The sequence below is a fragment of the Protopterus annectens genome, chromosome 2.part0, assembly GCF_019279795.1.
Source record: "Protopterus annectens isolate FY-2018-M chromosome 2.part0, PAN1.0, whole genome shotgun sequence".
Lineage (NCBI taxonomy): Eukaryota > Metazoa > Chordata > Ceratodontiformes > Protopteridae > Protopterus > Protopterus annectens.
Genome location: NC_056728.1, coordinates 61,835,532 through 61,863,360, shown reverse-complemented (window position 1 = coordinate 61,863,360; position 27,829 = coordinate 61,835,532). Strand labels below are relative to the sequence as shown.

The 27,829-nt window shown below is 38.6% G+C and overlaps 1 protein-coding gene across 1 annotated transcript in view; it reads left to right on the top strand.

The window, feature by feature from the left end:
• The window catches only part of LOC122792700 (1-phosphatidylinositol 4,5-bisphosphate phosphodiesterase beta-2-like), a gene marked incomplete at its 5' end in the record, with an annotated part of 275,305 nt that overhangs the window by 76,389 nt on the left and 171,087 nt on the right, over positions 1-27,829 (top strand). Inside the window, one exon of the mRNA XM_044060285.1 lies at positions 23,882-23,950. Within this exon, the coding sequence (XP_043916220.1) occupies positions 23,882-23,950 (69 nt within the window). The remainder of the gene's footprint in view (positions 1-23,881; positions 23,951-27,829) is intronic.

The following is a 27,829-nucleotide window of genomic DNA, read 5'->3' as shown; positions in this document are numbered from 1 at the left end:
ACTTTAATATGAGGATAGGAAAATAATAACACAGGATATTAAGATATTAAAGAAATTAATGCAATCTAGAGATTTAAAAGTATGAAAGAATAGTGAGTGGACATATGAGAGGGAATTTTTAACACTGAAACCGATTATATAGTTATCTCTAAACACATTAAAGAAATAATGGGGTGTACAAATGGCAAAGATTTCATATTATATTCAGAGCAGTACGGGCTAGAATAGGAGAAGACAGAGAAGTAATAAAGGAGGGAAAAGGAATAAAGGAATTAACATCTAGATCAAGGGGGGGTCATCGTCCCCCTGTACTCATCACTCATTAGACCTATGATTGAGTACAATGCCCCATTCGGAATGTATCTGACCCGACACCTGCAGCAGCTGGAAAGGCCCCAAAAGTTCCTCACCAAGAGGATAAAGGGTCTCAAAAATATGTCTTATGCTGCCCGACTGAAAGAACTCCAGCTCTATTCAGTCTCATTCAGAGGTGACCTGTGCCTGACATATAAGGCCATGTCAAACCCAGATTTGATGAATATGCTTCACCTCAAAAATCTAGATCCCTCAGAACCACAAGGGCAGGAGACTTAAACCTTGACACGGTTATTAATAGGGCGTGCTGGAGGGACAGATTCATCACCCAGAGACTCCCTATGCTGTGGAACAAAATCCCGGTACATGTGAGGCAGAGCACCTCGCTGGCCTTGTTCAAGAGGAATCTTGACCAATGGATGGGAGATCGCAGATATACCCCAGGGATTACTTCAGTGTCACTGCTTGACAGAGGCACAGCAAAATAATAGGCATAGTTTTACCTTGGGCAGATAGCCTAGTATGAACCTATGAACTGTTGAGTTTAAAAAGGAGGAATAAATGATAAGAAAAAGAAATATTATGGAAAGCATATATAACAATGAGACTATTTTATAAACATTGGACACATTGGTGGGTAATTTATAAGCAGAAGTATAAAATATATTTAGAGATGAAAAGAAGATTAAAACATAAATGAGGTAAAATATAAATGCATTTTACAGAATTATGAGAAAAACAGAACAAGGAGGTGGCAAAATAAAAGGAATATAGATATATAAAAAGAATAGAGAAAAAGGAAAAATGATGTTATACAGGCAAATTTTTTTCTGAAAGCAAAGAAAAAGGGGGGGGTTTCAAAAAAGCCAACAACCCGTTGGAATACACATGGCAAAACAACACTAATACAAAATAGTAAAAATATAAAACATGTGAGTGCTTTCACAGAGTCCTCTCTGCTTCCTCAGACATACTACAGTAACTGCTGCTCTTGTTTAAATAATGATACATCTGGGTCATATCCAATCAGTTAACAGCATCTTGATTGAATAAATAAAAGTTAAAGGCATACACTATACAAACACTATATAAACAATCAATCATATAAATAGTGAACTAAAAATAAATGTAAAAAACTGTAAAAACATGCTCTATACAATTAGATAGTGGTAAAACTGTAAAATATATGTACAAATATTAGAAGATGTGACCAAACATAATAATCAATGTTTCAAAGCCCTGTTCCTAAGAATACTTATTGTGAGATTTCTGCAACTCATGTTAAAGGCATTACAGATAGACTGCAAGTTTTTTTGTTTGATATGTTAATGACAGGCATGATTTCTGAGCCACCTTTTGAATATTTCAATATAGAGTACCCAGTGACTCCAATTATGTATGGTCTACCAAAAGTCCATAAAAACATAGAAAGCCCACCCATGCGACCTATAGTATCTAGTCAGGGGTGGGCGACAGAACCACTGTCAATATATGTTGAGAAAAACCTGCATCCTATACTTAAGGAATGTACTACTGTCTTATTGGACACTAAAGATTTTTTGAGAGACCTTAGCGCACATTTGGAGGGTATAGATGACCAATGTTGGCTTGTTATTCTTGATGTAGAGTCCCTTTTCACAGTTATTCCCCATTCTTGGGGCATAGACAATGTAAGGGAACTACTTAATAGAAAAGGGATAGAAAATACCAAAATTCGACTTATTTGTACCTCACTTGAGATCATCCTAGAAAATAATATCTTTGTGTTTGGCGACAAGTTTTATATACAGAAGGTTGGTGTGGCTATGGGCACTGCTTGTGCCAATAGCTACATCAACCTAGCACTTGTACAATGGGAAACTGAGAATATTTTGACAGGTAACGTTTTTGCTAAGTGTATTATATGGCACAAACTTTTGTTGACGATATTTTTCTGTTGTGGCATGGTAATGAAGATAATTTGCAGCAATTTCTAAATTTCATTAATACCATTACCCCCTTTTTGAATTTCACATACAAATACTCAAATAGAGAAATAGAGTTTCTAGATGTAAAAGTTACAAGCGATACACTCAATTATGTTCATACCTCCATGTACAGGAAACCCATTAGAAAGAATAATGTTCTACATAGTAGTAGTATATGCATCCTAACTACACTAAAACCAATGTGATCAAAGGACAGATAGTTAGATGCATGAGGCTATATAATGATGATGATAGTTTGTCCCAAGCACTTACCCTGTTAAAACATGAATTTATTGAAAGGGGGTATAACGCCAGAGATATAGACAAACAAATAAAAGTGGCTTGGAATGAGAGAAGAGAGAGGTACAAGCCCTATTATGATAGGATGAGAACCAACCAGGATAACCACAGTAACTATGCCACCAGTACCACAGCAACCAGGAATCTAGAGAATGATGTATTACGTTTTCCATTAACATTTGCAAGTAATATCAGTACAGTCTGTGATATAATTAAAAATAATTGGGGCATATTGTTACATGTGGATGAACTAGAAGGTGTTATAGGGGCTACACCATCGTTTAACTTCAAAAACAACATGTCATTAAAAAAACAGTTGAGCTATAAGAAGTTAGATGGAGACCACTATGCAAGGTCTGATAGGCTTGGTACCTTTCCATGTAGAAGGTGTACAGCCTGCCCCTTCATATTTGGAGGGGGCAGTATACACACCCGACTAGAAAGTTCAGCATTGATACATGCTTTTATACAGACTGTTATAGTAAGAATGTTGTATACGTTGGTTTCTGTACAAAATGCCCAGCCTACTATGTAGGCAAAACTAATCGGCTACTCAAAGATAGAGTCCTAGAACATGTAAGGGACATTAAAAATAAAAAAGAGACAAGTGCGTTAGCGATGCATGTTATAAAGGAGGGAGCCACGCACACCTTCAAGTTTCTAGTGTTACATATCATACAAGATAATGTAAGAGGTGGGAACATGACCAACAAGACCAAAGCCTCAGAACAAGAATGGATAATTAGGCTTCAGGCTGACAGACCACCTGAACTAAATAGTAAGGTTTCACTGAAACCTTTTCTTAGGAACAGGGCTTTGAAACATTGATTATTATGTTTGGTCACATCTTCTAATATTTGTACATATATTTTACAGTTTTACCACTATCTAATTGTATAGAGCATGTTTTTACAGTTTTTTACATATATTTTTAGTTCACTATTTATATGATTGATTGTTTATATAGTGTTTGTATAGTGTATGCCTTTAACTTTTATTTATTCAATCAAGATGCTGTTAACTGATTGGATATGACCTAGATGTATCATTATTTAAACAAGAAAAGCAGTTACTGTAGTATGTCTGAGGAAGCAGAGAGGACTCTGTGAAAGCGCTCACATGTTTTGTATTTTTACTATTTTGTAATAGTGTTGTTTTGCCATGTGTATTCCAACGAGTTGTTGGCTTTTTTGGAATATTATACTTTTATCGTTGGTTACTTTATCCAGATTCAGGGGATCTGTGTTTGATAAAAAAGGAGGGGGTTTCCCATACTTTAAGAAAAGAAGCAAAAATGAAAGAGAGAATGATGAATGCTATGTTATAAGGCAAAAGAGACATAAAATCAGAACAAGAGGTGGTATAGAATTTTGTAGAGAAAATATATGAAAATGAGGAAATGGATGGGGAAGAAGAATGCAAAGTAAAAGAATCTGAAAAAGTAAAGACAGTTTTAGGAAATTATATAAAAATAGAAGAAACAGAGGCGGTGTAATAAGAATTAAGAATTCATCATCATCAGCATTTTCTGGCATAAGCTATGTGTATTATAAAGAAATGAATAAAGCTGAAAGATAAGTTTTTTAAAATATTAAATGAATGGATGAATGACGGTATAATGGAAAAATACGTGGTGGGTGATAACATTTTAATGGAGAAAGGAAGAAAGAAAAGATATAAAATGGAGGCCTATAAAACTATGGAATACTGATGTTAAATATTTATGGAAATTCTACAAAATAGATGGAGAAAGTATTGGATGAATTAGTATGAGAAAGGAAGTTAAAAGATATTTTAATTATAGTGAAAGAAGTAGCAGAGATGATATTGAAATAAAGTTGTAAGACTGATAGCATTTGACAAAGCAAATGCCTTGATAAAGTCAGTCATGAAGCAGTGTGGCAGATTTTAGAGGCATATAATATAGGAGAAAAATATTAATGTAATACAAATGTAAAAATTCATGGGTAGTTTTTATGATAAATCGATGGATGAGAAAAACAAGTATTAAGAGAGTAGTAAAACAAGGTTGCACAATGTGTATGTGCCTATTTATGAGTTTATATTAGTTTATTGAATTACATTTCTTTGAAGTGGGAACATCGAGACAAGACTATCAAAACTTAAAAACATTGCAAGATGTGAGTATTGCAATCCACATCACTGAAGGGAAGGCAGACTACCTGTCTTCCCTTTGATGATGTTGATTGCAATGATTAGGTCTTATGATATTTTTAAGTTTTGATGTACTTGTCTCTATGTTCTCAGGGTCGATGAAATGGTAATTCAATAAACTAAAATAAACCCTGTATTTATATTAGTAATGAATGCAGTAATACAGACATGCATGTATGAAATGAGTGAAGCAAGATGAGAGGTGGTGTGATGATATGAGGTAGTGCCAGCTATGCCAGAGAGAGTAGGGCCGTGCATGTGTAGCATATGCCATCATAACTAGTTGGAGTTTTGTAAAGAATTTGATGTCATTTGAATATCAAACTTATTTGTACAGATGCTTGTGTTAAAAATGTGTTTGTAGAACTGCTTTTGTTAAAAATGTATCAACAGTTTGTCCCGATGGACAGAAAAGAAATATACATGTATGTCAGGTTGTATTGTAACTGATGAAATGTATATATGTTACAGTAGGCTGGAAGGGAAAGGGTTAAGCTCAGCCAGCTAACCTGAAGAAAAATAGCTTGAAATTAAATGACTTGGTTTAGGCCATAAAGATTTTATCTCACAGGCCTAAATGCAGTCAGAGATGCAATGTCTGGGCTGGGATCTTGGTATTATTGTCCTTAGAGGTGAACTAATTACCCTGGGGTACCAGAGAATGACTGTTTAGTCTCTGCAGGAAGGATGAAAGGGTTGTAATTGTTTTACATTCTCCAGATTCTAGAAGAAACCTTAGCAATGCTCTGTGTGTGAGTTGTGGCACAGCTGTGTCAGATCCTGGCTCATGTTTTTAGTGAGGGGGTACTGTGGGAACTATAGAATCAGGTAACCAGGTGTGATGTCATTCTGTAGCCAGCACTGAAATTGTATTTTAGATACTAGTGAGAGATGTGACAGAGGACACTCCGCACTCTGGTTTGGAAATGACAAGACCACTCACCCATTTCATCTTGCCTTGCTTTAGTAAGTAACTTACCTAAGGAACAGTAATTCTTTAGTCAGTTAGGAAATATAGTGAGAATATCTAAAAGTATTATTTTTCTGTATTCAGAACCCTTCTGATGATGTCTGACAAATCAGACGAAAGCACTTAACCTAGTGGAATTATTAAAGTTTTGTGGTCTTTCCATACCGATTGGTTTCGTTTTTTATTATTTCCAAAATACAAAGTTGTTGGTATTGGTGGATTGCAATGACAAAAGTTTGAGGGGCTTTTTATGGTTTAAGTGTTCTGAAATGAGCGTTTTTTTCATTATTGAGTAATACTTTTTTCATTGCTTACTGGATAAATGTTCAAAACAACACATTTGAAACACTCTAGCAAGTGCTGTGGTATTATACAAGGAATATAATTTAATACAATGAGGCAGGTGAATCAAAGAACACATGCATGTATGTATGGTCCTAAAAATGTGTGCAAGGGGATTAAGGTTTGAAAACAGCCCAAAGGTAAACTTTATCCGCCACTGGCCAGATGTATTTTCTTTGAAGATGGGTTTCAATGCCATTCCAATAAATGTGAGTTTCAAGGGCAGAGAAGTTTAGTATTAATGAGAAGTCTGTTTTCACTGTGAGACTGTATTGTTTTGTTTAGCAACTGCCTATCAGTGTTGTGCTATAAAATATGAAATACAAGTTTTAAATTAAATGCAAATATCTGTAATCTTTGTAGTAAACAAGAAAATAATATACACACTGAGAGGTTTGAAAGTGTTTATGGTAAATAGGGAGAAATAGCAAAGTAATGAGACACTGGAATGGCTGTGGGGGGAGGGATGCTGAGTGTATGTGTGCGTGGGGCCCGATCCATTACCATGCCTAGGACCCCATTTAACCATGATTTGGCTCTGAAGTAAACACTTTGTTTCTTCCTTCTGTGTGAGTCTGTGTGTCCAAACATACATCGATGCATAAAAATGTGGTATATGATTGAAGGAAACTCTGAAGGAACTCAAGAGAAGACTGGGGAGAATCGCAGTTATTTTTAAAATTAACAGCTGCTTTCTAGTTGTACAGGAGTACAATGCAGCAGAGAGTTTGGCAGTGGAAATTTTTTTTTTATTTAAATGAACCCAGCAAGCTAGATTAATCACAGCAAATAAATCAGCCATGGCATTGTGGACTACCAGACTGAAAGTAAGCATTTTTTTAAAGATAATATAACCATATTTTCTTTCTTATATTTGGAGAGGGGTGGGGGATGGTGGCTATGCTAGTGTGTGTGTGTGTGTGTGTGTGTGTGTGTGTGTGTGTGTGTGTGTGTGTCTGTGTGTGTGTGTGTGTGTGTGTGTGTGTGTGTGTGTGTGTGTGTGTGCATGCATTTGTTTACATATTTTGACATTGGATATTTATGTTTTTTTTTTCATTGTACTCTTCTGCTTTCCTTTTGGTTTGGTGGGATTAGGGTAGCTAGCTGGGCTGTGGATTAAAGCAACTTGCCTTTTCACTTGCTTGGATTAAATTCTACCATAAAGGCTGGCAAGTGAATATTTGTGTTAATAAATTGGAATATTTTATCCTATTTTTTTTTTTTTTTGCAGGGAGGGCGGGCCAGCTGTGCTGTGGATGAATGCAACTTGCCCTTTTCACTTGGTTATTTAAATTCCACCCTTAAGGTGCAGCATTTGTGTGAATAAATCAGAATATTTATGCTTTTTGTGGAGGGGGGGGGTGGCAGTAACATTGTCATTTTCATATTATTTTAAAGGCTACCTAGTGTGTGGGGGGTGGCTAGCTGTGTTACTGTAATTTATCTTCTTCATTTGCTCAGCTTACATCTGGGTATTAAGGAATGGTTAGTGTGGATTTGTGTGAAAAAATTGGAATATTTATGCTTTTTTTCTTGGGAGGGGGTGGCTAGCTATGTTGCTGATGAAATAACTGGTGCTCATTTTAAAGTCAGGCATTAACAGCTAGTGTGCATTTGTGTGAAATAAGTTGGAATATTGTATAAAATACATTTGAAACGTTCTCCAGTTTTACAGTATGTTCCTGCATTTGCCTAATAAGTTTGGTCTGCAAGTTACTCTCATATTGTTTGCTTAGTTTATAGTCTACCTTTACATGGCTACTGTGCATTTGCATGAAATATGCCATAATCTTTACTGTCTGTCTCTCTCTCTCTCTCTCTCTGGGTGCTGTATTTGTAAAACTAAGTTGAAAATGTTCCTGATTTTGCAGAATGTCCCTAATACAATTTAGGGTCAACTGTCCACGTCAGTTACCAAATCCCAAACTACTGGGCCAACTTTTAGAGGTATGTTGTCAATGTGGTACTCAACTTTCCAAAGGAGATGATAATGCATTTTTGACATTTAGCTTTAGTCCATGATTCTGGCACTCATTATTTGTTTGGGACAAGCATTTCTGTAGGATGGCCAAGTCTTGTTCTATGTTTGGACAAGTTTATGACAAAGGGGACATTATACTTAATGACTGGCCTAATAAGGACCAAGTAAAGGGGGAATATGACATCCCTAGATCTAGACGCAATAGCTTTGATTATAAGCTGAGCAATATAGAAGGACTTTATTTTGATAATGGGCACATCTTGGTTGAAAGTTAGGTCACTGTCCACATAAATTTCCACATCTCGAATAACTGGGTCATCTTTTAAGGACATATTGTCAATATGATAATTTCCTGGGGTAGATGAATTCACAAAGAGTATGATAATGCATTTTTTGGCATTTTAGTTTCAATCCATGGTTATGACACCAGTTTTTTTTGTAAAGTACAAGAGCTGTTTTCCATTACCTTTGCAAGGTACTTTGCAATCATAGACTGTTACGAAAATAAAATTGCCAAAGATTCCGAAGACAACCACAAGGCATTCTATAGTTATGTCAAGAATCTAAATGGCAATGCTCAGATCTGCTCTGAGCTACAACTGAATGGCATTAAATATACTGAGTCCAAGGATGTTGCCAATATCCTGGCGGATCGATTTAGTGCCAACTTCACCCCCCTCTCACCCTCTAAAGGGCCCATTTCAATACCAAAAGATTGCCAAATTCCGGTAATTATGGCCACACAGAAAGAAACCGCACTCTCCAAAGCTAGGAATACAGTATCCATGGGACCAGATGACATCCCGGCTAAGTGTACTACGAATCCATAAAATGAACCGGCACCCTCACCCAAGTGTCATGTTTAATCATAGCCTCACCTCAGGCCGCGTCAAATGAGTGGTGCACAGCCACATTTATCCCACTTTCACAAGGGGATCCACCTTGATCCTGGAACTACCTATCCCATCCAGACTTGTTTCCGATCTGCAAGAGTATGGAATGTACATTCATGGAACTTATAAACAAAGACATTGGCAACCTTCAAACACTGTAAATTCACCCAGTTTTAAATTGCGGAAGTGCCGATCTTGTCTCCTGAACCTGATTGACTTTTTTTCTTGAATCAGTCTCCAGAGCTGTGGATCTAGGGTAAGGCGTGTCCACACAGCCTATCTGACCTTGCCAAGGCCTTCGACACCATCCCCCACTCTGGAATCATAGATAAATTTACTAAACTGGGCATAAATCCTCACGCCACTTGATGGGTTGCCAACTGGCTTACTGACAGAACCCAGACTGTAAAAAGCAGCCGTAATTCAAATCCAGCTCTAGACAAGTGACAAGTGGAGTACCCTTGGTGGTTCAGTCCTGGGACCGCTTCTTGTTTGACATCTACTTTAAAGCACAGGTCAACACTAAGAGGCTCCATTAACAAAGTTTGTAGATGTTCGCAAACTGGGGAACTACTATTGAATCCCCAAATGTGATGTAAGTATTCTACAAAAGGGCCTTACAACAGATGCTTGGTGCCAGAGCCATGGGCTCAAGCTTGATGCCAAGAAATGTATAATTATCCCCTTTGGGAAAAAAGCATACCCATGAATTACCACATATATGGCAGTACACTAAACAATCGAAAAGTGTGATGAGACTTAGGACACAGGTGGACTGTGGTCTCACCTTCGGACAACTACTATCTCCACAACAGTCAGGAAATCCTTTCTATGTGGCACACCTCATCACTAAGGGCTCTTCTATCCAGGCAAAAGGAGGTCATTGTCCCAGTGAACCTATCCCCATTAGGACCTGTATTTATAGAGTATAACGCCCCCGCTTTGGTATGTAATTCTACCAAGACATCTGCAAACAGCTGGAAAGGTCGGAAAAATACCTCACTAAAAGAATCACAGGCTCAAAGCAGATGCCATATGCTGACCGTCTAGCTTTGATTATAAGCTGAGCAATATAGAAGGACTTTATTTTGATAATGGACACTCATCTTGGTTGAAAGTTAGGTCACTGTCCACATAAATTTCCACATCTCGAATAACTGGGTCATCTTTTAAGGACATATTGTCAATATGATAATTTCCTGGGGTAGATGAATTCACAAAGAGTATGATAATGCAATTTTTGGCATTTTTAGTTTCAATCCATGGTTATGACACCAGTTATTTATTTGGGACAAATCTTCCTGCAAGATGGCTAAATCATTTGGGGATTCAATGATTGCTCCTAGCTTGCAGTCATCTGCAAACTTAGTGAATCAGAGCTCTTTGGTGTTGACTTTTACTTCAGAGAAGTAAATGACAAATAGGAGAGGTCCCAGCACCAAACAATGGGGGATTCCACTGGTGACTGGTGTCTTTAAGGAGGTAACTTCCCCTGTTTAAATCCCCATGTCTTGTCTGTGAGCCAGTTGGCAATCCAGTAGGTGACATAGTGGTTTATTCCCAGTTTGTTTAGCTTTTCTAGTGTGCCTGAAAGGGGAATTTTGTCAAAAACTTTGGTCGAGTCAAGGTATGCAGTTGCTTTGGTGACCTTTTCATGACCTTTTTATTTTTTAAGTGAGGTGTGGAAGTTGCCCAGAATAATAACTGCCATTCAACCAAGATTCTATTTACATCATTAAGGCCAGCATGAGGTCAATACTAAATCTGTCATGTTTTAAGCAAATTCTCACTACTAAAATGCATCATAGAAACCCCATTTACTGTTTAGGACTACACACTCAAGTGTGTTAGCATTTTCTGTGTTTATTTACTGTATTAACGCATTGTTTAGCCTGTTTTAACCAAAAAAAAAAAAAAAAAAAATCTTGTTTGCTCGTTTTCCACCTTTCCTAGCCAGTATAGTCCAGATCCCAGGCTTTGCTTGTCTCAAGACTTTATTTTCTGTGTTCAGAGCTATCCAGACCTTGCTGTGGTACAGGGAAGTCCTACTGCTTACCAGTGGGAGTGGTGAGCATTGTACTGCATATCTAACACTAGAGGAGTGGTTTTCAGCTCTGAAATTGTAATTTTATTAGCCTTTTTGGACTGATTTGTATCCCTTTCAACTTTCTGGCTTAAAAACACGTGTGTTTGTTCATTTTTCACATCGTGCAACGGTTAAACTCTTCCAGGTGCCAGAAAGTCTGCTCTTCAAATTTTCCATTAGAACTAGCTGGTTTCTCAGTAGTAGCACTAAAATCTGTACCCCTGTGACTAGCACTTGCTCTAGAACCTGATGGAAAGCACTAGGAAGCCTGAAACTGATACAAGGCACTCATCTCTCCTTGTCAATAAGGAGAAATTAATCGTAGGCACTAAACAGTCTATAATTGCAAAGTACCTTGCAAAGGTAATGGAAAACAGCTCTTGTACTTTACAAAAAAAGTACCTAAACAGGCATGTCCAAGGGTCAGCTTCCAGTGATTTCTCCTGCCACCTGGTGAATCTTGGCATACTGGGGCAATGCGGCAACTGCCTCATGTACACAGACAACCCTCTCCTCCTACCACCCAACACTACAACCTGTGAGAGATGCACTTACATAGCCAAATTGGAAGCAAAGCTCTCTCCAGCCAAGATTGTGCTAGACAGTCAAGAGGAGAAGGTTAACACCTGCACTACACCTCAAGCAACATATAGCCCTTCAAAACCCACACCATCAACACCCACACAAAGCAACACTAAGCCCACATATGCGACAAGGACTTCTGAAGCTGAAATGCAAACACCGGTCACGACTAAAGTGACACATAGCTCACAGTACCAGTGTGCCACCCAACAACAGCCCCTAAGGCAGACAATGTACCCAACACTTTAGTCATAGGTGACTCTATAGTCAGGCACACTGATGTCCCACTCACCAGGCTGAACAAGGAGAAAATTACAGTCAGCTGCCTGTCAGGTGCCAGGATCCGCCACATAACACATGCACTCAAGTCACTCCACAACAAATACAAATATGACTCTGTCATTGTCCATGTTGAAGTGAATGACTTGAGACGTACCTCCCTGGACTACATGAAAAGAGACATGGAAGAGCTCTCGGATCATGTGGCCCAGGCAGGTATGACCCTAGTCCTGAGTAACATTCTGCCTTCGCCCAGAATGATACCACAGTATAAGGACAAAATGATTGACTTCAACAATTGGCTAAGCTTCTGGTGTCATTCAAAGGGGATCCTCTATCTGTCTGCCTGGGAAGACATGATCGACAAACCACAATGCTTTGCCAGAGATGGTCTGCATCTGTCACTCCCTGGGATTCAGGTTACTGGCTAAAGCATCTGCCACCCCTATAGTGCCTTTTTTAGGCAAGGTTCAAAGGACAAAACCACCACTGTAACAGATACAAGCATGCAAAATCTGAAGGTAATGCTACTCAATGCTAGAAGTCTAAACCTCAAAATGCACTCTCTCGAGGCACTCCTAAAAATGGAGAACATCGATATCTGTGGAGTAACTTAGACCTGGTTCAAGGCTCCAGAGAGCACCCCTGCAATACCAGACTACAACTCTTACCACACTTTTTGGCCACCAAACCAAGACCAAAACACTAAAGGTGGAGGAGTGTCCATATTCACCAAGGATATTCACACCTCCAGGCTTGTTGCCCAACACAATGCATCTGAAATTCTCCAGGTGCAACTAACAGTACGTAAGACTGCAATCCAAATTGTAGCTTGCTACAGATCCCCCACCATGCCCCAAGAGTCTCACTACACCTTTTTAAACATACTGGAAAATATTAAGATACAACCAAACACCCTAATACTGGGTGCTTTCAACTACCCTGCCATTAACTGGGAAAACTACTCGGGTACCAACACCTTTTCTCAACGGTTCTTGGAATTCATAAATTCCAACGCCCTGGATGAACTAATCCATTGTCCCAACAGGGGCTCCACTATCCTAGAACTGGTCATTACCAACATGGGAGATAGATGATCCACACCAGTAGTCACTCCCTCATTGGTCAGGTCTGACCATAAGCAAATCACCTCTTAACATGCACATCCCATCCCACCCCCCCAGTAAGGAAACCTCCGTAAAAAACTTCTCCAAAGCCAACTTCATGCTACTCAGGTCAGAAGTGACAAACGTCATGACACCCATGCAGACGGGAACTGAAAGTTCTATTGCTGAATCCGACACTAAGGCACTGTATGGGCACATCCACTCGTGCATGAATCGTGCCATCCCAAATAGAACCAAGATGCTTTCCTCCAAATAAAGGAAGCCGATCTGGTGGTCCCCTGCCATAAACAAACTATACAACAGAAGGAAGAAACTGTTGCAGAAAAGAGGAAAATCCCAGGATGCAAAAAACTCCCTTACCAGCCTCAAAAAGAAGCTGAGATCCCACATAAAATCCTCAAAAGCTTGTTACGAAAATAAAATTTCCAAAGACAACCACAAGGCATTCTATAGGTATGTCAAGAATCTAAATGGCAATGCTCAGATCTGCCCTGAGCTACAACTGAATGGCATTAAATATACCGAGTCCAAGGATATTGCCAATATCCTGGCGGATCGATTTAGTGCCAACTTCACCCCCCTTTCACCCTCTAAAGGGCCCATCTCAATACCAAAAGATTGCCAAATTCCGGTAATTATGGCCACACAGATAGAAACCGCACTCTCCAAAGCTAGGAATACAGTATCCATGGGACCAGATGACATCCCGGGCTATGTAATACATGAACTACAAAATGAACTGGCATCTCACCTACGTGTCATGTTTAATCATAGCCTCACCTCAGGCTTCGTGCCCACTGAGTGGTGCACAGCTACATTTATCCCACTTCACAAGGGGGGATCCACCTTGGATCCTGGGAACTACCATCCCATCAGACGAGCCTGATCTGCAAGAGTATGGAATGTATTATCATGGAACTTATAAACAAAGACATTGGCAACCTTCAAACACTGTACCCCACCCAGTTTGGGTTCGTGAAGTGCCGATCTTGTCTCCTGAACCTGATTGACTTTTTCAAATCAGTCTCCAGAGCTGTGGACGAAGGTAAGGTGGTCCACACAGCCTATCTGGACCTCTCCAAGGCCTTCGACACCATCCCCCACTCTGGAATCATAGATAAACTTACTAAGCTGGGCATAAATCTCTACGTCACTCGATGGGTTGCCAACTGGCTTACTGACAGAACCCAGACTGTAAAAGTAGCCGACTCAAAATCCAGCTCTAGACAAGTGACAAGTGGAGTACCTCGGGGTTCAGTCCTGGGACCGCTCTTGTTTGACATCTACTTCTCTGAAGTACAGGTCAACACTAAGAGGCTCTGGCAAACAAAGTTTGCAGATGACTGCAAACTGGGAACCATTATTGAATCCCCAAATGATGTGGGCATTCTACAAAAGGGCCTTACAGAAACAGATGCTTGGTGCCAGAGCCATGGGCTCAAGCTTGATGCCAAGAAATGTATAATTATCCCCTTTGGGAAAAAGCATGTACCCATGAATTACCACATATATGGCAGTACACTAAACACCGAAAGTGTGATGAGAGACTTAGGGACACAGGTGGACAGTGGTCTCACCTTCGATAACCATATCTCCACAACAGTCAGGAAATCCTTCTATGTGGCACACCTCATCACTAAGGGCTCTTCATCCAGGCAAAAGGAGGTCATTGTCCCAGTGAACTCATCCCTCATTAGACCCATTATAGAGTATAATGCCCCGTTTGGTATGTACCTCACAGGACATCTGCAACAGCTGGAAAGGTCGCAAAAATACCTCACTAAAAGAATCACAGGCCTAAAGCAGATGCCATATGCTGACCGTCTAAAAAAACTCCAGCTATACTCTGTGGCATATCATCTACTCAGAGGTGATCTCTGCTTAACATACAAAGCCATGTCAAACCCTGAGCTGTTGGACATGCTCCACTTAAGGAAATCCCAATCCCTCAGAGCCACATGCTCCAGGGATCTAAACCTTGTCATCACAATGAACAAAACATGCTGGAGGAATAGGTTCCTGAGCCAGAGACTCCCCATACTCTGGAATAGACTGCCCATACATGTCAAGCAGAGCGCCTCCTTGGCCCTCTTCAAAAGGAACCTTGATGATTGGATGGGAGATAGGAAATTCACCCCGGGGATCATGTCAGTCGCTTTGCTAGACAGGGGTCCAGGGAAGTAAATACTGTGGAATGAAATATCCAGGGAATTGTTATGGCTAGGCTTGTATAGGCCCTAGGGCCGATAGCCTAGTACCAACCTATGAACCATTATTTATAGCCAAGACAAAACTACCAGTACAACCAGATACATTTTTGATCATTTCCCCTTAGATATAGCAGATAGAAAGATTTGTCACGGGTGATAAAGACAAAAGACCATTTACTTTAAACCACACCTGGATTTCATTTCATCCTAACCAGGTTTTTTACCGCCATTTTGTAAGTTAGATAGTCTGTAACTATGAGAAATATGAGAGACCAGCATGGCACCATAATTACATATGAAGTTAAGATTATTAACCCTAGGTTATTTTGCATTAGTCTTCAGTGAAAGCCTTGAATATCACAGAGAAAAGATCAAACTTTGAAATTCCATCCTGGGACTGATGTACTCTAATGTGGAAGATACTTTTAATACTGACGTTTTGTTTAAACTGACTTTTCAGTTCTTGGTCAGAAAGAAATATCATTCTTAACATATCTGGCATTAGCCAAGAGGGTAACTACATTGAGGCACCAGAAAAAAAAAAAACAAAAAAAAACACTTCAAAGTTTGGAGCTCAAACCTTGCCTTCAGAAACTGGTCCCAGTCTTCTGTACAGGCAACTCTTGGGTAAATTTGTTATGAGGAGTTGTTGACCCAAATTAATTATACAGGAAAACTATATTTTGGAAGGTCAGGAGTGTCTGCAGGGGGTGGAGTAAATGGGGTATTGTGATGACTTTTGGAATATTAATCCCATCAGACAGGTTATTTTTTCTGTCAAGATCAGCCATCTCTTTGGTTCTGAACTTATCAAAAGCTTTCTCTTTCATAAGAGAAATGGAAGTCATGTGACAAATGGACATGTAAGTATGTAAGTCTGTGTCCCAACCTACTCCAAGATATTAAATTGCATTTACAGGTACTTATGTATGAGGACAAAATACAAAACATTTTTCAATGTTTAGCTTATAGCTGGAGATATTGCAGTGCAAATTTGTGATTGCAGTAGGATAGTCTGCTGGTCAACTAAGGGTAAATAGAATGCCATCGATAGAAGCCAAGAAATTGTTGGAGACATCTCCCACAGTTTCAGGCACAATTACATTGTTTTAATTCTCAGTACTAAAGGTACTAGAACTAGATTGACAAGAAAGAAGATAGAAACATAAAATGTCCTTCATATTGATCACTGCCGCAGTAGCCTTAGCTATATATGAGTTTTATCCTTCCAAGGATATTAACGACCAGTCAGCTTCCAAAGCTTCAGGCACCTTCAATGCACCCAAGTGATCAAGCAGCTTGGACAGAGCTAACAAAAAGAAAGGTTTGGTCGCAAAGTCCTTCGAAGCTTTACTGTAGCTGAAGAGTATGTTCATTTGAGGCTTTTCATGATTGATGGTCAGCTTATGCTTTTTCTTTCCTGGGCAGATAAATTCCTTTGGTGGAAAAAAACTTCCATTTTCTTAAATTTTGTTAATGTTTTATTATGTTTGTCTTTAGGAAAGTTATTTTAAAGCTAGGAATGTTATTTAATGGACTGTCTTGAGACTGTAACATTCTTTTAAATGGATATGTTTTTCTTTCTGTCAGTTTAAAAGTAGTGTAAACTAACTGAAAACTTCTTTTCTGTTGAGAAATTGTGTTTATTTTTCCATTATGGGGCTGCCTTGGTGTTTTAAAGTGCTTTTTACTATGCTCTTCTGTCAAAAAGGTATTTTTTGTTGACTGGCAGTTGTACTTGTCTTCCCTGGGAAAGAGGCATCATTTTTAACTTAACCATGGAACCGACTACCACTCTCATGGCAGGTCCTTCTTCTAGTCATATAAAGAAAAAGTTAAGCAAACAGCTTTTGCCACTGCAGCAGGCTAACCTATTTGCCTCAGCTGCAGGTGGGAGACTATGTTATGGCTATTTGTTGTACGTCAGATTATCATCTTTTACCACTGATCCCTGTGGTGTAGCACCTATAGCCACTATTGACTGGAAGTTAGTCACATACTCTGTGGTTGTTGAAGTCCCCTCACTGACCAAGGGAAAGCCAGTCTTGTCGGTCCTGGGAGGGAGAACAGGGAAGGTTTCCACGTTGTCTCAGAATGCTGTACCCATCCCTGGGGAAGCAGCTGCTTTCATTAGTGACATGGTTACCCTATTTTCCTGTCAAATTGAAAAATAAATAAATAAATAAATAAAACAAGCATGTATATAGTCCTCAAATTTCTTTGGATATGAGTAGTTTACTGGGACTGGCTCAGGTTTTAATTCAGGCCACTGATCATTAAGCAGTTTCTGGTAAAAAAAAAAAAAAAAAGAGAGGTACCACTTTTCCAGAAGAGATTCAAGATTATGAATCTGAACAGAAAGATGCGGGGATGGATTTAGGGTTTTGTTCTCAGATTTCTGATTCAGACTCAGAGGAGAGCTCAGTTTCTGATTTCTCTGTGGGGATTCTCTTTCTCTTAGATTATTGCTAGAATGGCCCAGTGTTTTTAGCATGAGAACACTGAGGTTTCCCAGTCTGTCAGAACATATTATGGGTTGCTACAGAAAGATTTTCCAGAACCTATACCCATTCCTCCTATCATGACTGCTTTAGAGGTTGTCTCTCTTAGTGCCTGCAATTTTCCTGATAGCCAGCCAGCTGTCCCTAAAAAGGCAAATATGATGTATGAAGTTCTAGTTATGGTGAAAAAAGTGTTTACTTCTACAATTTTGATTTTCAGAATTTTGAATTGTTAAATGTGTATGTTAAAGTTTGTTCTGAAAAACTCTGAAAGTTTGAGGAATGTTTTATCTATGGTTTCTTTTTGTGTAGACACATCTGCTTTAAACACTTATTTATTTATTTTACATTTGTTAACCGGGAGAGTCCGACTGGATACATGTCCATTTTCAGCGGAGGCCCGGGGAGAAAAGCTCCAAGTACATAACAGACATATGAACATTGTTAATGCAAAAAAAGGAAGATAGTTGAGTTCTAAATACAATATAAAGATACATCACATCTTGGGAAAAAAAAAAACAACAGCAGCATATAAAAAAAAACAAAGGTCAGTTACAAAGGCCTTGTTAAAAAGCGGTTAAGGATAGTGAGGTAAGAGAAGGGTAAATGATAGTGGTTAATCAGGTTTGGAACAGGGACATTGCCAGAGAGTATTGAGATGGGGTTTAAGCTTTTTTTTTGAATTGTAGGAGTGAGGGTTCTGAGGTGAGCATGGCCGGTAGGGAGTTCCACATTTTACCTACAAAGTTTGAGAATAGAGAATCCCCAGCAGAATTATTGGCTTTGGTAGTTTGAGCTAAGATCTTATTGGAGGAGCGTAAAGATTGCAGGTTAATATAGGGTTAACTTAGTTTCTTGTATCACACAGGTCACTACTCATTGTTTGCACTTTTTCCAGGGTATGGTCACTGGTACTGTTTTAAGGAGGTTTGCTTGGCTGCATTCTCAGAACCTCTCAGATGATGTAAAAATGAGATTTTAAATTCTCCTTTATCTAAGCATTTTGTTTATTGTCCCTCTGCTGCAGAGGTGATCAAAAGTGTGATGAAAGGGTAAGCTGATCTTGAGAATCTCTAAGAGGTTTTAGCCCTCCTTTTCCAAATTGTCTGTGGGATTTTCTTTCTCCTCATCTAGTTTTGGCAAAAAAAAACAAACAAAAAAACAGAATAAACAGCCTCATCAGAATTCAAGTAAACAGATATTTACGAAGAAATGTCGAGGGGGTTCCTAAAAACAAGTCTCGAACCTGCCAAAACCAAAGAGAGTCCAAGTCTGAATGACTATTCAAGAGACCTAGTGACCCTTTTCTCTTCCAGAAGATCTGGTTCTCTAATTTTCTCTTTGGCAACAGATTGTGTCAGACAAATGGTTTCAGATCATTCATCAAGATTACAGATGGCAGTGGAAAGAAATTTCTCCTTTCAAGGGGGTCATTCCTCATCCTACAGATCAGACTTTTTTTATTTCTACCTGTTATTCATCACATGCTGTCCCAAGAAGTGACAGAACCAGTTCCTCCTTCCCATCTTTGGAAGTAGGTTTATTCAACGGTGTTCCTAGTTCCAAACAACGAAAATGCTTTTAGACCAGTTCTGGATCTTCCTTTTCTAAACCTGTTTGTGATAGCGCTCAAATTCAAAATGTTGTCACTTCACAACCTCTTACTTCTTCCTCTTTCAAGTTTCCTGGTAACCCTAGACTTAAAAGATGCTTATCATCTCATCCCTATTCATCCAGACTTCAGATGTTTCTTAAGGTTTTGTGTGTCTGGATCACATTATCAGTTCTCTGCCTTACCTTTTGGACTATCCACTGAACCAAAAGTGTACACGAAATGTCTACCTCTGATTATAGCTCACTGCAGACTACAGGGTGTTCACATTTGTCCATGTTTAGATGACTTGCTTTTCTTTGCAGAGTCTTATTAAGGTTTCAGGATTCTCTCTCTTAGGTGAAACATTTCTTGCACAAAAGTCTGTCTTGACTCCCTCACACAGGATTGCTACTGGGAAGTCAACTAGACACCTCAGCTCAAAGAGCCTTTCTTCTATAGGAAAAAACAGATATTTATCTATATCTATTTCTAAGGTTTTCCACTTAGGTGTTGGTCACAGCAAGGGTATACCTCAGGATTTTGGGTCTCATGGCATCTATGATTCTCATGATACCCCTGACAAGACTCCACATGAAAAATATACAGTGGTATCTGAAATCTCTTTGGTCTCAGCATCAACACTCTTTATCTTTTCAGATCCCAGTGCTGGGGTTTATCAGAAGAGAAATAATTTGGTGGAGACAACAGATATCCTTAAAAACAGGGCTCCCCATTCTCCCTCCTTGCTTCAAAGCAATCAGTCACCACAGACACTTCAGACTTTGCTTAAGGAGCAGTTTTAGTAGGGCTAAATGTGCAGACTATGTGAGACACCAAGGACCAAGCGTATAAATATCAAGGAGATGCTTGCTCTGATCAAGGTACTTCACTCTTTAAACCATCTTTGGTTCCAGGAACTCTTCATGTGGTTACAAATAATAACCCAGTCATGAGTACCTCAACAAGCAAGTGAGAACCAGGTCATAACCCCTTTGCAGACTAGCCATATTATCTTGGGATATAGCTTCACAGCACAATTCCACTCTACTACAAGCATCCTGCATTCCATCAGAGCAGAAGTGTGGGAGACAAGCTGAGCAGGACCAGGGTAGACCCTCATGAATGGATACTAGATACTTTCTGAACACTCAACTGGCAAAATTCTGTTTCAGGACTCCATGCAAGAAGTCTTGGAAGACAGAGGCCTTTATTTAGACAGGAATGCTCCTCTATGTCTTTCCACCGTTTCCACTAATATCCATAGTACTTATGAAGATTAAGAAGGACTCTCCTAAGACCATTGTGGTGACCCCCTTTTGGCTCAGACAGCCATGGTTCTTCCTTCTTTTGGAAATGGCCAGGGGACATTAGTACAAGCTTCCTGATAGACTGGATCTACTCACATAAAACCAGCAGTGTTTGATGCAGTCCATCATCAATCTTCTTCAACTGACTGCTTGGATAATAGGGTCTTAATTCCTTTTATACACATATTTTCTGAGGATGTGCAGTAGGTGCTAATGGAGGCAAGAAAGACTGCTACTAGAAAATCATATATTAGCAAATGGAAAAGGATTTCTAGCTGGTGCCAACAACATAACCAGCCCCCATTCAGGGATAGTTGTTCTTTGGTTTTACAATATTTGTGTGAGTTACTATCCTATGGACTTTCTTATTCCTCTATCAATGCTCATTTATAGGCCATTACTGCATGTCTGCCCATAGAGCCTCCTCTTTCAATGAAGTCTCATGTCAAAATGTTCTTGAAAGGAGTTTTGCATAACAGACCTACTAGAAAATAAGTGGCCCCTCCTTGGGATCCTAATTTTGTTTTAGAGAAGCTAACACTTACTCCATTTGAACCAGCTAATCTGGCTGACTTGAAGTTCTCAGCATGGAAAACAGTTTAACTGATTACTCCAAACTCTGCAAGAAGGGTATCTGAGGTGCAAGCTCTTGTGGTGAGGCAATCCTATAACATTTTCCACAGGTACAAGGTTTCTTTGAAAACTAATCGTTTGTTTATGCCAGTGTGGTATCTGAGTTTGCTTAAAGCCAAACTATCCAACTCTTTGTTTTCTTTCCTACACCTAACATAAGGGAGAAAGGAAACTATATACCTTGGATGTCCACAGACAACTCAGGGAATGCCTTGACAGAACTAAATCTTTCAGATCTTCAGATCAATTGTTTAATTCTTGTGACGGTAAGAAGGGACAACCTGTGTCAAAACAGATTATTTACAAATGGTTGTCTAAGGCTATTTACCTTTTTGTTATACTCATTATAACAAATCTATTACAGGCAGGTCTATGATGGCCTTGGCTTCATCTTTGAGTTTTTCAAAAGGCCTGGGTTCTAGCAGTATTCTAGAAGCTGCTGTTTGATCCTCTGTACATATTTTTGCAAATCATTATAAGCTTGATTTCTACTCTAGGTCTAGATCAAGTTTGCTAGGACCATTCTCTAGGGGGTCCTGGACCCTTCTCTTACACCTTCCAAATATAGGTAACTATGGTAATCTACCCATATAGCTAAGGCTACTACAGCACTGATAAATATGAAGAACATAGTACAGTTGTATAAGTTGAACTTACCATAACTGTAGATGTTCGAATAATCACTACAGTAGTCAGTCCCTCCCTCCATCCCATTCTTTTTGGTGTGGTTTTTATGCCAAGATGTAGAAATGTATTTATTTGTTTCTAGCATCATCATTTCAGGGGCTCATCCTCTTTCTCTCTCTCTAAATGTTTAACTTAATCCAAGATATGGTTGACGTGATCATAAGGGTCACAGATCTTAAAACCTGCCTGCTCTGAACTTAGCTTTCTATTGGCAATTAAGATTTTAACAAGAATTGTTCCGCATTTGTACGAAAATAGGCTTGCATGATAAAGGGAGGAATGTGTTCATCACAGGCTTAAAAATAACTGTAATAGAGACATTCAACATCAAAGGATACCAAGAGTCACCAGGTAAAGAATATGGAAAAAAAATCTTGTACATGTTACTTGCCAGACATTAAGTGTTTAATTGTGGAAATTTGGTGATTCGCTTCTTTGTGATCTAAGTAGGAAGTGTATGTGTAATTGTTAATGTATATCATTTATTGTCTGTTCGTTTGCTTACAAATGCTTGTAATTTCTTCCCCGGCCTCCAGTGAAAAGGATTTTTTTTTAATAACCCCAGTCGGGCAAACTTGGTAAACAAAAGCAAAATAAAATAATATATTTAAGATACCTGACTTGAAGAGCTACTTTTTCCCCAAGTACTTGTTGTAAGCTTTGCTAAGAATGGGCAGGTAAGTCATGTTCAAACTGATCTTGTGTGTCTTGCATCCTGTTCAGTGTTGTTTTCAGTTTAATTGTTCTAACTGTAGCTGGTGTTATACAATCTCCAATTAACAAAAGCATACAGCTAGCTGCTTGGATTAGTGTCTGAAGTGGTCCTAATAGCGCAGAAGCTTTGCTATTTCATAACACAAAATGAGTTTAATATTTTCTTGCGGCACATTAAAAGCAGAAATTATCCAAAATATGCCTCTGTCTTTGGCAGCAAGAGAAGAAAATTCATTAAGGACTGGAGAATTACCAGCTAATCTTAGGCCCTTTGTGTCTTATTGTCTTATTACCATTTTAAAACGGACTAAAACTTTGAACCAAATGATTTATAAATATGGTGTATCTTTAGATTTTTGTGATACTTAATGGTAAAACAGACTTTCTACTTGACTGAGGATTGGGTATAAAAATGGATGAGGTCATTTTACAAGAAAGGGGGGACCTATATGTGGAGGCATTTTACATCTTACAATATTAATGTCCAGCAAGCTGGTAGGCAAAGTAACCTCACCTGATGAACTGGTAAATGTGGGAGGGTGATTCGGAATTTACAGAGATGTGCCAATGAAGAAACCGTTGTAATAAAATATGTGAACAACAACTGGCGTTTTAGTTATTTTTTCATTTCTTTCTAATGAAGGTTTGAATATAACATTGGGGTTTATGCCCTCTAAGACTAAAGAATTTCACTTACACATTTTATAATACAGAATAACTTCTATTCAGTTCTACTTGAAGTTCAGAAACACAAATTATATCAAAGGTATATATAATCAAATGCATTAAAAACACAGACACAGCATATAATATAGAGTCATTTTTATTTAGAGTACTTGCACCTTGATTAATTAAGGATTGTATTAAGAGTTTTTTGTTTTTGATTGCTGTTTCACTGTCTGGTTAATTTCCTCTTGAAAAGTTTTGTATGCTAAAGCAATCATAAGACACATCACTTACAGCAAGTTGTTTATATATCAGTTCTCTTTGTCAGTCTCATGATTGCTATAGATCTCTGATGCTATATCGATTAACGTAGTTTAATATTTCCCAAAAATACACTGCTACTGTTTTCCTTAAGTGAAAATAAAAGCATATACATCATATCCTGATCTGTTGTGAGGGGTTGTAACATATAATATAGGAGCAATAAGTGAGAGGAAAGATGATGTTATTTATCAAACCACCATATAACACTTTGATCCTTATATGTTGTAGGAGATTGAGTTTCTGGAAATCAGCAACATCAGAGACACAAGATTTGGAAAGTATGCCAAAATACCAAAGGTAATGATTATTGCTTATTTTATATTGTGACTACAGGACACCATGCCCTACCCATGAGTTACCTCCCAATATTAGAATGGGTGGAGCAGTGGTTGCTTTCTCAACAAAAATGCATTTCTGCACAGCATAAGGTCTGAATACATATGCACTACTGTGTGTTTAATTAACAGTAATGCATCCTGAGGTCTATTTGTATCCTGGAAGTCACAGGAAAGTGCTAATATAAATGGTGTTGGTTTGTTGGTACTGAGTTGTGTTATTCAGTGCAGTTCTTTTTAGGCTGCAGACATGGGAACCATCTATTGCCTTTACCCAGAAACACAACCTTTATAGTTCAGATTAGCTGTTATTTTCAATAAACTTCACTTCCAGCTCTGACATTATGGTGGTCACAGGGACATTTCTGTTATCAAAGGCAGATGGCATTCCATTCATGATTACAACAGCTGTTTTAACTATTTTATAGGATTCCATTGCTCTGCACACACTGTATAGTGTTATTAATATGTCCTGAACCTTGGAGTTTAACATAAAAAAAAATCTAACTGACTAAGCATGTTACTAATTATAACTGTTTTGTTCTTGCTCCTGTTTCATTGATGAGAAGTCTGCCTTACTTAACATGCATCATTAAACCTGTGTTACAGAAACAAAAATTCTGAATTTCTAAGGAATCATAAGCTTATTCAATGCAGAAGCAGTTAACAAGATTTGTTCTGCATTACATGATATTTCCACGTCATGTAATTAATTCTAAGTTGCCTGTGTTACTAGATTTAAAAATATTTATAATGTAGGTTTTCATAAACAGGCTTATAAAACAATTCTGAATTTCTTGATGACTTATTATATAATGCAGAGGCACTAACTCGGGAAATTTTGCTCAACTTGATATCACAGTTTAAGTAATAAAAACAATTATTTCAAATGCCATTAACTTTGTTAGTGCATTTAGCGCAGTAAAAAATATGAGTACGTTAACTTAGACATGTTAGAAAAAGAACTGAGACAAATGAACACGCCCTCACTGCACCACTTCTATTAAAGCAATCCAAATGGTATCGATATCCACCTTCAATGGACCAAGCAAAACATAAAAGTTTTAAAAAGTAAAGCCTTCAGTTTTAATTTCCGCTTTTCGTCCTGCTCCTAGCAGGACTTCTTCAGACAAACAACAAGAATCAACAAATTTCCACTTTTTAAAATAATATCACATTTCAATTAAAATGCTTAGTTCCCTGTAACGGGATTTAAACAATTAAAATTTCCCTTTGGAAGTTTAGTTTTGTGTGATATAACATGTTAAACCATTGCAGCTTGTGTAGGCATATACCAACAAACACCACTAGGTGGTGTTTTAGGGTAACTACACAAGCAAAGAGCTATGGAGGCTTGAAAAAGATGAACTAGCAGACAACTTTGGAAATTGTTTAAAGTATGGAGTAACAGTGGAGCTTTATTGGATGTTTAGTGATTCATCTCCACCACATTGGTGTCTTTATTGTGGCAACAAGAGTGAGGTGAAATACCTTGAACAACTTTGGGTCACATTAATATGTAGCAACATAAGGTGAGTTCTGGAAATATAAAGATACAGATTTAAATGCAGACATAAGTCACAGAATTTTTATGTATTGGTATATAAAGCAGCTGTACGAGCGATGTTTCTCAGTATTCATACAAATAGGAGAAGTTGCTTAGGGTAACTTTATAAGTAAGGATTGCTGAAGAGCCATTTTAGGTGAAGAAGTAAGTTTAGTCAACATGTCAGGAACAAGTGAAAAAAGGAGGTAAACAAACACATAGTCAGGCACTGTGTGTTGTTTTTGCACTTTTTGTATGTTTGAACGGCACTGCTGGTAACTTGTCAATATAGAAGGGAATATTTACTTCTTTTGCTTTTTGTTTTTACTATTTTTCATTTCTTACTTTCATGTTTTACTTATTTACAAAGTCAAATACTATTGAAAGTACAAAATGTGCTGTGTCTTTTATTTTTGGGGGGTTGGCCTTTTTAAATCCCGTTACAGGGAACTAAGCATTTTAACTGAAATGTGATTTCAACTGTAATTGAAATGTGATTTTATTTTAAAAAGTGGAAATTTGTTGATTCTTGTTGTTTGTCTGAAGAAGTCCTGCTAGGAGCAGGACGAAAAGCAGAAATTAAAACTGAAGGCTTTACTTTTTAAAACTTTTATGTTTTGCTTGGTCCATTGAAGGTGGATATCGATACCATTTGGATTGCTTTAATAGAAGTGGTGCAGTGAGGGCATGTTCATTTGTCTCAGTTCTTTTTCTAGTTTGTTTTTTTGTGTTTGGATTCTTTATAACTTGGACATGTTACACAAAACTATAAGGTGTATGTTTTTCAGTATGAAAAATCTTTACACATTAAGACAGTGAATGCATTTAGTCTGTTTGATATTCCGGATTGTAAATTAAAACAATGTGATTTGAGACATAAAACAGTTTTGAGTACCCCAAGAAATGTACAGCCAGCACTAATCTGTGCCTGTGGCAATTTGATTTGACAAGAGCTCACAGCTGAAACCATCTAATTTGTGTAAAATCACTGTAAAATGTAGACTCAGTGCATATCGTTTACCATGGGCTGCTAAAGCAGTGCTTTATCAAAGAGGCAAGTGCATCCACTAGTAGCATATCAAGGCCTTGATATCCTGTGATGTCCCTTTTTGAGCAGCTGGGTCACATTACAGATTATTTATAAATGAAATTATTATCTTTTGTTTGTTTCCTTTGCTTTATTATTCATATAATAATTACCACATGGTTTAATGTAAGCAGTATGAAATAATTTCAGTTTACAAAGGTGGACCTGAACTTGAAGCAATCACTTTAGTTATCAGCCTATTAGCATTACTTGTGTAGTGAGGAAAGGATACTTGTAGGAGAGAAAGGATACTTGTAGCCAAAATGGAAGCCGCTAGGTTATCAATTGGTAATAATCAAGGATTATCATGTACACGGCAAGACAGGAGGTGGACTGTTATGTGATGGACAGGATTGTTGGTGGACTGATGTGTCATGCAAAGGACTGGAGGTGTCTGGTGTGTCATTGACAGGACAGGTGGTGGACTGGTGTGCCATGGAAAGACAGGACTGGAAGTAGACTGAAGCTGGACTGGTGTTTCATGGACAGGACGACTGGAGGTGGAGTGTTGTGTCATGGACAGGACAGGACTGGAGGCAGACTGGTGTCTCGTGGACAGGACAGGACCAGAGGTGGACTTGTGTGTCATGGACAGGACTAGATGTGGAATGGTGTGTCATGGACAGAACAGGAGTGATGTTGGACTGGTGTGTCATGGATGGGACTGGACTGGTGGTGGACTTCTGTGTCATGGATAGGACTAAAGGTGTAATGATATGTCATGGACAGGACAGGACTGGAGGTGGACTAGTGTGTCATGGACATGATTAGACTGGAGGTGGACTAGTGTTTCACAAATAGGCCAGGACTGGTGGTGGACTAGTGTGTTACAGACAGGACAAGACTGGAGGTGGACTGGTGTGTCATGGACAGGACAGAACTGGTGGACTGTTGTGACATGGAGAAGACTGGAGGTGGACTGTTGTGTCATGGACAGGCAGGACTCGAGGTGGACTACTGTGTCATGGACAGGCAGGACCGGAGGTGGACTTGTTTGTCATTGCCAGGACAAACTGGAAGTAGACTGGTGTTTCATGGACAGGACAGGACTGGAGGTGAAGTGATAAGTCATGGACAGGATAGGACTGGAGGTGAACTGGTGTGTCATATATAGGACTGGTCTGGAGGTGAACTGGTGTGTCATGTACAGAATAACACTGGAGGCAGAGTGATATGTCATGGACAGGACTGGTGGGGGACTGGTGTGC